The sequence below is a fragment of the Xiphophorus maculatus genome, chromosome 7, assembly GCF_002775205.1.
Source record: "Xiphophorus maculatus strain JP 163 A chromosome 7, X_maculatus-5.0-male, whole genome shotgun sequence".
NCBI classification, from domain to species: domain Eukaryota; kingdom Metazoa; phylum Chordata; class Actinopteri; order Cyprinodontiformes; family Poeciliidae; genus Xiphophorus; species Xiphophorus maculatus.
The window spans coordinates 6,373,714-6,385,036 of record NC_036449.1 but is presented as its reverse complement, the minus strand read 5'-3'; the positions used below and the strand labels follow the sequence as shown (position 1 = coordinate 6,385,036).

At 40.9% G+C, this 11,323-nt stretch overlaps 2 protein-coding genes across 2 annotated transcripts; one reads left to right on the top strand and one right to left on the bottom strand.

Moving 5' to 3' along the window:
- The first annotated feature begins 446 nt into the window (after positions 1 to 446).
- On the top strand, positions 447 to 3,951 carry il17d (interleukin 17D). Its single transcript, XM_014471494.2, has 2 exons — positions 447 to 1,754; positions 3,410 to 3,951. Exons 1-2 carry the CDS (start codon positions 1,444 to 1,446, stop codon positions 3,729 to 3,731), a joined length of 633 nt encoding a protein of 210 aa, XP_014326980.1. The 5' UTR covers positions 447 to 1,443; the 3' UTR covers positions 3,732 to 3,951.
- eef1akmt1 (EEF1A lysine methyltransferase 1) lies at positions 3,821 to 9,033 on the bottom strand. Its single transcript, XM_023336656.1, has 5 exons — positions 8,969 to 9,033; positions 8,461 to 8,679; positions 7,681 to 7,763; positions 5,746 to 6,035; positions 3,821 to 5,661 (listed from the first exon to the last, which is right to left on the bottom strand). Exons 2-5 carry the CDS (start codon positions 8,605 to 8,607, stop codon positions 5,528 to 5,530), a joined length of 654 nt encoding a protein of 217 aa, XP_023192424.1. The 5' UTR covers positions 8,608 to 8,679; positions 8,969 to 9,033; the 3' UTR covers positions 3,821 to 5,527.
- Positions 9,034 to 11,323: the final 2,290 nt, after the last annotated feature.

The window sequence follows — 11,323 nt, the reverse complement described above, 5'->3', positions numbered from 1 at the left end:
CATGGCATGGAAGTAATTTTATGATTTATATGTCATGGAAGTCATAAATGAGATGTAGATAATTTTCTACATCTCTGCTTTTAGGTTTTTTAGATTTAAATATATTCATTCAAGGATCAGTATTATGTGTTTTCCAGACACATAGTGCCATTTTATAGCACAATCAAGTAACTATATTACCTTCAGTTGTTACATATAAAAAAAGCTCTATATATCTAATATGGCTTAATATAAATTTGACTTCCTAATTTAATGCCTTGAAATTGGGCTGCTGTCACTTTAAGAAGCTCCTGCTCTTTCTGAAACTCCGCCTTCAGGAAGTCATTGCAACATGACTCCTCTATTAACCCTTTAGTAATGTTTTTATACTAGCGTTGCTCTGAGGAGCAGCTCCTATAATGAGCTCAGCTGATGCTCAGTTCCAGCAGGTGTTTGCTAATTGCTGCTGACTAGTCTGAAGGAGCCGAGTGGAGGAGGCTGCAGCTCTGAGGAGGAGCTTTGTCTTCGAAGGCAGAGCTAGGTCTATCCAGGCGTAGTTGAATGGTTGCCATGGAGATTAAAGGATTTCTCAAACATGCATGAAAGACTCAAAGTAACACTCCAGGTGTTTTTGAGGAGGGAATAACATTATAACATGATGTAGAGCTAAAAAAAAAAAAAAAAGAAGACAACTTTACATAAACCCCATAAGTAAAAAGTGATCACATTTCACAAAACTGCCAATTAAACTGACTTTTAAGAAAAATATAGAGAAAAGGGTTTAAACTGGTTTATTAAAACCCCAGATTAATCAGGATTAATCAGGATTAATCTGCCTCAAAACGTGTTTGGCTCGATGAAGTCAAAGTGACGGATCCCAGTTTCTCCCGGCCGGACCTGAACAGGGAGGGGGATCAGGGCAGCCGGGAGGAATCCCAGCCTACATCAGCTGCTCTCATGATCGCTGGAATATTTTTATTTCACAGCCACAGGCCGATGTTTGAGGAGGGGGATCACTTTTCCTGTCATCGCCTCAGTTTGATTTAGATGTCCGCGGAATGGCGCAGCGCATCGCTCTGTGCGCCCAGCGGGCTTTGTGCACGCAGCAGAGAATAGAAAATCGCCTTTTTTGTGACGTTTAAAACGGAAAGGAGAAGATCTAAATCAATTATCAGCATTTTATCCTTTTTGTGACGAGTGTTCTACCTGGCGGCGCTGTGGATGTGATGAGCCAAAAATGTTTCTGCAGTTTTCCTGGCAGCGCGCCTGTGGCTCGGGTTGTTTGTCTGCTCCAGACTCCAGGGCGCACCGATCCTCCGTGAACACAGAACAAATGACTTCTGGGAGTAAAGCGTCTTAAAAAAAAACCCAAAACGAACTTCCTATTGCTATCTGATTAGAAAGAAGAGGGAAAACGACGAAGCGGTCTAAGCTGCGCGCTACGTGGCACAACAAAACGCAGCGATGCGGTGTCGGATCTGCGTCCTGATTTCGCTGCTGCTGCTGGTGGTTCTGGTGCCGGCCTGGCTGGCAGAGACGGCACGGGTTCGGAAGAAAACCACCAGAACCCGGCCTTGTCTGGACCTGCCGGAGGAGATTCTGGAGCAGATGTTCGGGCGGCTCTCGGTGGGAGTGATGAGCGCCTTCCACCACGCTCTGCAGCTGGAGCCCCGGGACAAACTCAACCTCACCTGCCCGACCGCGACACCGAGCCCGGCCGACACCAAGACCCGCCTCCCGGTCAACCTGCGGAGCATCTCCCCCTGGGCCTACAGGTAGGAGCATCCGCGCGCTAATTTATTTTATTTTATTTTATTAACAATTAGTTGCCTGTTCTGTTTTCAAACCAGTAGAAAAAAAAAATAGGAGTGAATAACTGGTAATATTTAGTTCATTTACTAAACGTCAGAATAAGTCTATTTAGGGCACTTTGCACAAACATCTGGTTTAAATCCGGTTCAAACAATCAGTCTGTAAATCACAGTAATTGTGTTTTCATCCCAGTAAAGAGGAGAGGAGTCCAGGCCGATCCTAATAAAAACGCGAATTACAAACAATCCGGTTTAGGGCCATTAAGTGAGAAGTATCTGAAAGCAGCAGATGCTATTGGTTTTTCACTTTAGTGTAAATGTTTTGCAAGCATGAGGTGACCGTGGAGAGAAATGACTTCCCTTTGACCTGAACAAGCCTGGAGCTACAAATGTCACATGACCTCCATCCATCCACTCAAATTTATACTTTTTTTTTCTTGTTTTTAGCTTTTATATTATGTTTTCTTCGTTTTTTGTTATATCACACATTTTCTTTCTCTTCTTATAAAAATCTCCACTTCCTATTTCCGTGTGTGTGACTGGTGCTATACAAATAAACCTGTTTCCCCTTTTATGGCAGCTAAATCTGTGGAGGATCAACAAACGCTTAATTAAAGGAGCCAGTTAATCTAGTATTCGTATTTTAGGATATCCAAACACAAAAACGGAGAAAGCAGAGGAGCTCCATGTCTCCACAAATGATCGGTCTCATATTATACTGCGACAGTTTCAACAAATATGTAAAAAAAAAAAAAAAAAGTAAATTATATCGGCCACCTCTGCACGTTCTTCTTCTTCTGTTTTATTTTTTTTTGTTGTTTTTGTATTTCCTTTAGACACTAAGACCAAAACGTGCTGTCAGCTGAGATGCAGGTGAACAGTTTTACAAACTGACGTTAGTCGATTATTGCGCACAATTACAAAATCGTTTTCATAAATCTTAACTGAAAATAGTGTCCAGTGTGAAATCATTTAAAGTCCAATTAATCTAAACATGTAATATTTTTGATCCACTAAAGTTCAAATGCGATCCAGGAGGTTGTGAATCGGTGAGACGCCTCCAGTAACAAAAACATGCATAATTTGATGCCATGTTACGCCGTGTTGGGTAGTAACTAATTACATTTACTCAGTTATTTTTACTTTTAGGAGTAGTTTTGCTTAGCCGTACTTTTACTTGACTAACATTTTTATGAAGTATCGTTACTCTTGAGTAAAATTTCTGGATTCTCTCCCTGCTGTGAGTCACTTCTCTGAGTGAAGAGCAAGTTTCTTTCACCAGACACACATCTGCAGTTCCTGTTAAAGTTTCATAAGTTTTATATCCAAACAAATTGATTTTGAATTTTTTTTAACTATTAAATGGTTGGTGTTTTGATCAAATGCTTTCTTTTACTCTTACTTGAGTAATTTCTCGGACGTCAGCGTTTCTCCTTACTTTTACTGGAGTAAAAATATGCCGAGGTATTGCTGCTTTGAAATTTACTTGACTACATTTTTGGGTACTCCACCCACCTCTGCGTGTTAGAAATGACAATTTACCATTTCGGACTAAAAACGAAAACAAGAAAAAACTTGGATTACAGTTCCTTAAGCCTTGTGCTGAATGTGTTTCCCAGGATCTCGTACGACCCGAACAGATACCCCCGCTACATCCCGGAGGCCTACTGCCTGTGTAAGGGCTGCCTGGTCGGGCCGTACGGAGGGCAGAGCCAGCAGTACCGCAGCGCCCCAGTCTTCGCTCCCTCCGTCATCCTGCGGAGAACGGGCTCCTGTGCTGGCGGACGCCACTCCTACACCGAGATCTACGTCTCCGTGGCCGTGGGGTGCACCTGCGTGCCGCTGATTGAGAAGGAGCGAGACAGCCAGAGCAGCAACAAGAGCGTGGAGGGAGGAAAGGCCAAAACCAGACAGATGTTCTCTACTGGGAAGAAGTCATAAAGGAGACAGAGGGGGGGGTATGACCTTTGACACACGGACAGACAGCTTCGGTTAAACAAAAGCTGAATTTGAACAATTGGACTCGAAAATTATGCACCCAGGAAGACTTTATTTATAAATTCAAGAAACAACTGGACATAAGTGGTTGAAACAGATTTTAATTTGGAGTAATAAGAGTAGAGGCTGAAAACATATCCCATTAAAAAGATTTTAAAAAATACATATATTTATCATTTTCTTTTTGCTAGAGCTCTGTCTGAATTTTGTTTTGCATGTCCCAATTTCGCAAAAATCCACCAATCTATCAATTATCTTCTCCTTAACCCGGGTCTCCAGGTCTCCAGGTTTTTTTAACATGATTTTCCGCGACCGATGCTGCCATCTACTGGTCGGGAAAGTAGCTACAGTTCAGCTGCCGAGTTTTATTTAACCGGAAAAAACACACCAAGGTTTTATTAAAACGTCCTAGCATTACCAGAGAATATTGTCTCCTTCAGTTTGTTGTCTTTCTGCCTCTTAAACCAAAATTTAAGAGGCTTAATTTAATAACTCGTGTCCACGACTTGATGACTAGCGGGAACGACTTGTTCCAATTTGTGGGCACGACTTAATTACAAGTCGTGACCACAGGTTTTTTTTCTCTCTCCCGTGTCTCCCATTTGTACTGTTCCCTCCTCTACTCTGATACTACTAATATAAAAACCTCTGGAGACCAAGACGCGCCGGGCCCCTGCTTTTGAAACATTATCCTGGTGAACCGTCTTCCACTTTTTATCGCGGCAACGTTTTTATAAAGCTCAGTCGTCATTTTATTCGATTTGATTCCGATTTTCAGGGTCACGGTTTGATTAAGAGACAATTTTCGATTAAGAAACCAATTTCTATTTTACAGTCTAGAGATTCTGTTTGAATTATGAGGCCGACAAGAGGGTAAAAATTTTTTTAAACAATTTAAACTTTAAAACAATTGTATATGCTAAAAATAGGCTTGTGCATAACATTGTGTAACTTAAATTACTATTACTAAATTAGCTTAGCTGTCTTGCTTTTTCCTAAATAATAAAAAAAGGAATTATTAAAATATAATTTTACAAAAAACAATCATACTAAAATCGTTTGTGAGCATTTTGAACAAAATCACTTTCTTCCTTCACCCCACATTTGTTTAGCGCAGTTCATTCCTCAACTCAAAACACACAGAAACATCCAGTTATGTTTTAAATTCGTATTTACTCACACAAAAATTATTGGTATCAATGCTGAATTAGTGCATAATGGGGAAAAAAAAATTATTTCAACTGAACTATTGTTTTTGTACTATCAGATATAAAGTGTTGACTACTGGAAATGTTTGTTTCTGATATTTGTGAGACAACTCAAATGAAAAGCTACTAGAGCTCGGGCTCGGTCACGTGATTCAGGCATGAGTTGCAATTTGTCAGCAATCAGTTTAATGGAGAAAAGAAATGTGTTGAATGTGCAAATTTCTGATTTCCCTTTTTGAGGTAGATCCACAGAGACACGAGAGCAGGAAAAGGCTCACTCGCTCTGATGTAATGAATGAAAAATGCATAATAAAAGTTGAAAACACTTCACGGGTTTTGCTAAAACAATACGAATATTTAAAAAAAACCCAACTCAGTAATGTCTAGTCTAATGACAGTAGCAGATTATGATTCTGTTAACTGATTTTGCAGCAAATTAAATTGTCCACTTTTTCTTCCTCCCTGCTGTCCTGAATGCCGTATTTAAGCTCTTCCTCCTGGAAACAGCGGGTGTCCAAGGTTCCCGCTTAATCAGCTGCACAACAGGTCCGAAGGATAGTTGACGAAACATCGGAACTCGTTGGACAAGTTCCTGTTGTGTTTGGGCAAAAAGCTGCACATTTTTACCCCCAGCAGTTCTTTGGCAACATTCTCCATGGTGGCTCCTATGGAGGCAGAACCAGAAGACGTTGATTTGAAACAATAGAGCGTTACAGATTTCCCCTCCCATCAGCTCCTCTTGTTCTCACCTGTGCACAGCAGCACTTTGCCTTTGCTCAGGTACTGGACGGTTTGGGCCACTTTGCTCAGACACTCCTCGGATAAGTAAGGCGGGTCGGCGAGGACGATGTCGAAGCTCCGCGGCGCCACGCCGGAGGGGAGGGACAGCGGCTCGTTGTAGTCGTAGAAGATGAAGTCGTCGGCGTAGGCGGCGAAGCGGCGGTCGTACTCCAGCACGACGGCCGACACCCTGCCGGAGCCGTCCACCACGCCCTGCTTCAGCTTCTGGTAGACGCTGGGCGCGCTCACACACGCTATCCTGACGGAAAGGGAAAGCAAAGAAGAATGAAAAACACACCCGTCTGTCATAATCCGCATCCTTAAAATGTCTTCATTTAAAAATGAAGTTGACTTTAAATAAGTTAATCCCAGGTCTTTTGTTGTGGCAGGCCTATTAGCTTTTGTATAGGCAGTTTTTATTGGTGACTTTTCTGTCAGGCAAAGGTTTGAACCTTAAACATCTTCACTGCAATTTGTGACTCAAGAGGCTACCGCTAACTAGCCGCTAAGAAACTCTTGCTAGCTAGCAAACATTTTTTGCATAAGTGTAACTTATTGCCAGTTAGCCAGACCATGAAATACTACTTGCTTACTATTATAAAAAAAATATGCAACTTTCTTTTGTAAGTTTATGTTGTGATACAGGTCTTAAATTTAATTCCTGGTTGTCTTAAAGCATCTTTAATTTGAGTTGGTGAACACCTGCGTTGTTCAGGAATAATGGGCTCTTTGCACCTGCCGCGCTGACGTCACAACCGCATGCGCAAATGCGGCTCTCTTTTTTCCGCTTTGAGTTACTATGACAGCTAGAAAAGACAAAGTCTTATTTCAGACACAAATAAAACAATATTATGAACATTGCTGTCTTCCTAATATAATGGGCTTTTAAGTTTTCATGGATTTCCAAGCTGTCCTGAATTAAGAAGACGGTGGCTTGTAAATATTCGTGGCTACCAGTTAAAGCTAACGCCGCACAGCAAAGTTTACAGCCTTCACTTCACTCCGGATCAGCTTCTTCAGCCTAAAGAAGAAGGTAAAGGAGCCTCCTGTGTTATTTCCATGGAATCACTTCTGTATTCAGCCTGAAAGAGAGTTTATGGGAACCAGAGAGCAGACCAGAGCCAGACAGCCGAGCTACTGATCCGCCTGTACACACTGCTGTAAACACCGTCCTGCTTCACAAGAAACATGCAAAACTAATAAAGGAAATAACACGGAGACCTTAAGGAACACGGCCATATTTTTCTAAAAGCAACAACTGAACCTGAACAGTCAGCTGAACTAGAACTCCGACACCAGAGCTGCTCTACTGTTAAGCTATGGGCTTGTTGTTCCTCAGGCTTCAGAAGCAAAAAGCCTGAACCGTAAAATCCCCGTTACTTGGTCTCTGACACTGACGACAATAAATGTACTAATATACTTGAACACAAGGTAAAAACATTGTCCGTTAGAATGGATAAAAATGTTTAGATACTTAAATAGCACATTTTTACAAGATACATGTCAGAGAATATTGCTTACTAGCATAAGCTAAAGCTAATGTTAGCCACAAAGTTTAAAGAAAGTAAAACTCACCTTGTATCTGTGAATGTATAACGAGGCGAACATCTTAAAACCTTTCTCCAGCTTATTGTTGGAGCTTTGGATCGATGTACATCATTAATTGTTACCTTGGACAAGCCCTGCAAATATTGAGTGTAAAGAGCCTTTTTCAATAGATCGGAAACAATTGAGCCGCTTTTCCCCGAACGCGGAAGCTGAGGTGCAAAGAGCCCATTCAGGAGGGAAACTGAATTATTGAAAAAAGAAAAACACGACCTTCTATGAAAGAGGTGCTGCCACCTGCAGCATTACCTGGGTATTACATCAATGTGTGTCTCCTCTTCAACAATGTGCGCCTTTACCTGCCTCCCTCTCCGGCTTGCCGTACCGCTTCCTCCGCCAGCACCGCTGCCGTCTCGTCACTGTACCAGAACTGACTCATCCGCTGGCGAACACAGGACCAGATAAGTAAACCGGTGTCAACGCAGGTTAAAATGATCTCCATATATTATGTGTTTTACTCTTTTCTCATTTCTTCCCTCCACCATTTTGCCCGGAAAATCCCAACATGAAATTCAGAATCTTTAAAATGTACGAGAGTATTAGAGCCACGGTAAGAAAATTGAAGAAATAAAATTATGAGAATAAAGTTATCATATGACAAGTTTATTCTTGTAATTTGTCTTTATTCTCAAAATGCTGACTTTATTTTCATATTCATTTTACTTTAGTCCCATAATATAATGTCTCTACTCTTGTACAATTTTATTCTCGGAATATTACAATTTTATTCGTGCAATATTACTAATTTAATCTCGAACGAGTTTATTCTTGTAACGTTATCAATTTTTTTAATTCTTTTATCTATTTCCTACTTAGTGTGACCCTAAAAGTCAGTCATAAAAACGTCAGTATTTTCCGGTGTAGAAAAACATTTCAAACATTTTCCACCTTTCAGATATTAGAAAACCTTCAGCCCTTCAGCCCCTGTACATCGGAGTAGCAGCTGTGGAGGTGATCTCCAGCTACAGGTACCTGGGTGTGCACAGGTACCTCACCTAAAGAACCAAGTCTCATATTTTTACGTCACAAAATCCTGGCAATCTGGCAGTGGAGTGCGTTCTCAGAGAGCCGGAGCTCACCCAGTCCTCCTCCACGGCTCCCACGGCGAACGGGTCAGACGGCGTCCCGTCCGGATCAGGGCCGGTTCTGGTCTCGTTGTAGAACTCCTGCAGGGCAGCCAGAGTGTGAGCGGACAGGGTGGGAACGTCGTCGTCACTGTCGCTCATGGCTGAGTGAGCAGAGGAAGGTCAGGTGGAGGGAAAACCTTTGGAAGAGAAATCTGTGCAGGAACTGGAAACCTGAAACGTGAGAGGAAGAAAATATTTATTTCTAGGTCGGCTTTACTTTTACTTGAGTAAAAACACGTTTAAGTAGTGTTGCTCTTACTTGAGAGCAACACTACTCTCCAGTAAGTAGACGGTACTACTTACTGGAGAGTACTACTTAATGTTCTCCACCTTCCGGTGATCAGAGCCGCAGTAAAATGATTTGATCCCGGAAGAAAGAGCGCTGAATATAATGTTGTGTTCTCGTTAGCAGACCGGAACACCGGGACGTTTTTAGTGCATTCTCCTTAGAAAAACGTACCTGATTAGGAACTCTTCTCTGTTACTGCTGCTGTCAACATGTGAGCTGTCGCTGGGAGATGACGCAGCTGAGAAACCACGGCTACCGCAGAGGGTCAAACTAGTCTATTTACTTGTTGAGCAAAAGCTACTTATTGCTTCGGGAACGGTTTGATAATTTTTCTATCCTATTACTATTTTTGTTACTATTTACTACTAAATTCTATTTAGGACTTACTATCTTTCTTTTAAGCACTAGCGTTCTACGAGTTTCTAGTTTGTAAAACATGGTTTAAAACGTTTTTTAGGTTCCCACCAATCAAGCGGCTCAAAGCTCTTCATATGAATATTTTATAAAAGCGGCGGCATTATGACCCTGTATCAGGGGTCAGCAACCTTTTTAATTCAGACATTTTTGCCCCATAACTGCTATTTTACAACTGTAAAAGAGATGGATTTTTATAAATAAGTACTAAAGATAATGAATTAAACTGAAATTTATTTTAACTTTCAGATTACAGAGCATTTACATGAAGATAGCCAGATGACTTAAATATCATTGGCGCTCTTCTGTTGTATTCTAAGCAAATATTGCATAAAAACATTTGTCAACACTGTCTAGTAACAGAAGACGCCTCCATGTTAACATATGGGGGGGAAACAACAATTTCATATCTGTACATACAAGGAAAGCATGAAAGGGTTGAATTAGATTTGATTAAAGAAGAAATACATTTTGGTAGAACTGTTTAAGGTTAAGTAGCGGCTTGTTGAATCAGGAAGTAACTTCATTTCACTACAACCATTTTGATTTACTGAGATCCAGTAGACAAATAAAAATACGTATTCCTTGCTATGCTAACTAGCCTTAGCAGTCACTAGCCTTACTAAGCTGTTGCTTAGTTGCTAATAAGGAGTAGACAGAGAGAGGAGCAAAAATGATTGACAGCACTAAGACCCGCCTCCTGGCTTAGTGCTGTTGCTTCTAGTTTTTAGATTATCCATCTCATACCATATTGTCACATATTTACCATGTCATCAAATATGCAAAAAATGTTTTATAAAAGTCACATACTGCACATTTATGGTGAAGGCCAAACCCCCGAGAACCTGTTTGGACTTTTATCATCTCTTTAATTACAGTTAAATTAAAAAATAAATAAATACTCCAGACAGCACTCTGAAAAATACCAGAGAGACCAGAAGGTTTTTATACAATAACTTTATGTACACTTTTACACTTCATTAACAAAACAGCCATCTACAATAACTGGGACAGTGCTCTTAAGGAAGAGGATTTTGTCTCCAACATAATGCTTCCCTCAAGTGGCTCTGCTCCTTTTTATTTGGTAAGTTATTGCTGTCCTTCACTTCCAACAGTCTCTGCTATAATCCAGTGTTTGAGTCGTCGTCCTATGAATGTGCTGCTGTAGAAAAATAACCTGCTGCGCCTGGCAGGACCTGGGCCTTCGTCTCGAGTGGAGGCAGCGGATGCTAAAAGGTCAACTAGAATCCAAATGGAAAATAAAACAATAAAACAATCGAACCGCTACGGTCAACATGGCCGAAGTTGCTCCCTCTTTAGCTGAACCTGTACAATCTGCCGTCTTCTACTGGCATATAAAAACATTTCAGTCATCTTTATATGAACATTTCCCCAAGAGTTCCCGGTTGAAAACATCATACATTTATAAGTTTACTACATATATACACATATATATATACGTATATATACATGTGTATATATACGTATATATACATGTGTATATATACGTATATATACAGATATACAGTACAGACCAAAAGTTTGGACACACAGTTGTGTCCAAACTTTTGGTCTGTACTGTATATACGTATATATGTATATATATATATATATATATAGATAGGTATATATATATATATATACACACACAGCCTCTTTATTTTGGTTTTCTGTGGTCGCCAACAAGCAGACGCTCCTTTGTGCCGTGTGGCTCAGCGCTCTCAAAAGAAAAGACGAGGCCCGGCCACACATCTGTCGTCACGGTGACGTTTTTTTGTTTGTGCATGCAATTCAAGACTGGAGGTGCTGTACTCTTGGCAGAAGATAGGCACAGTCTGTATAGTTTGACTCGATGTATGACATGATCCATTCATACACACATCCAACAATCAAGAAAAAACAAAGGCACTCTGGGAAGGACTGGGGTGTGTGTGTGTGTGTTTGCTGCGACGCTGCACTAAGAAAATGTTACATCACATCCAGGATCTAATTAATGGCATCAGGTCTCACTTTTAGTGAGTGTGTGTGTGTGTGTGTATGTGTGTGTGTACATTCCTTAGAACGAGTCCGTCTGCTCTGCAGTCCCGGTTTTTAAGATGTCACTTCATCAAA

Coding starts and splice junctions, on each gene's coding strand:
- il17d (XM_014471494.2), top strand. CDS start 1,444: ATGCGGTGTCGGATCTGCGTCCTGATTTCGCTGCTGCTGCTGGTGGTT. Junction 1,755..3,409: donor ATCTCCCCCTGGGCCTACAG/GTAGGAGCATCC, acceptor TGTGTTTCCCAG/GATCTCGTACGACCCGAACA.
- eef1akmt1 (XM_023336656.1), bottom strand. CDS start 8,607: ATGAGCGACAGTGACGACGACGTTCCCACCCTGTCCGCTCACACTCTG. Junction 7,764..8,460: donor GAGCCGTGGAGGAGGACTGG/GTGAGCTCCGGC, acceptor TGTGTTCGCCAG/CGGATGAGTCAGTTCTGGTA. Junction 6,036..7,680: donor CAAGCCGGAGAGGGAGGCAG/GTAAAGGCGCAC, acceptor CCTTTCCGTCAG/GATAGCGTGTGTGAGCGCGC.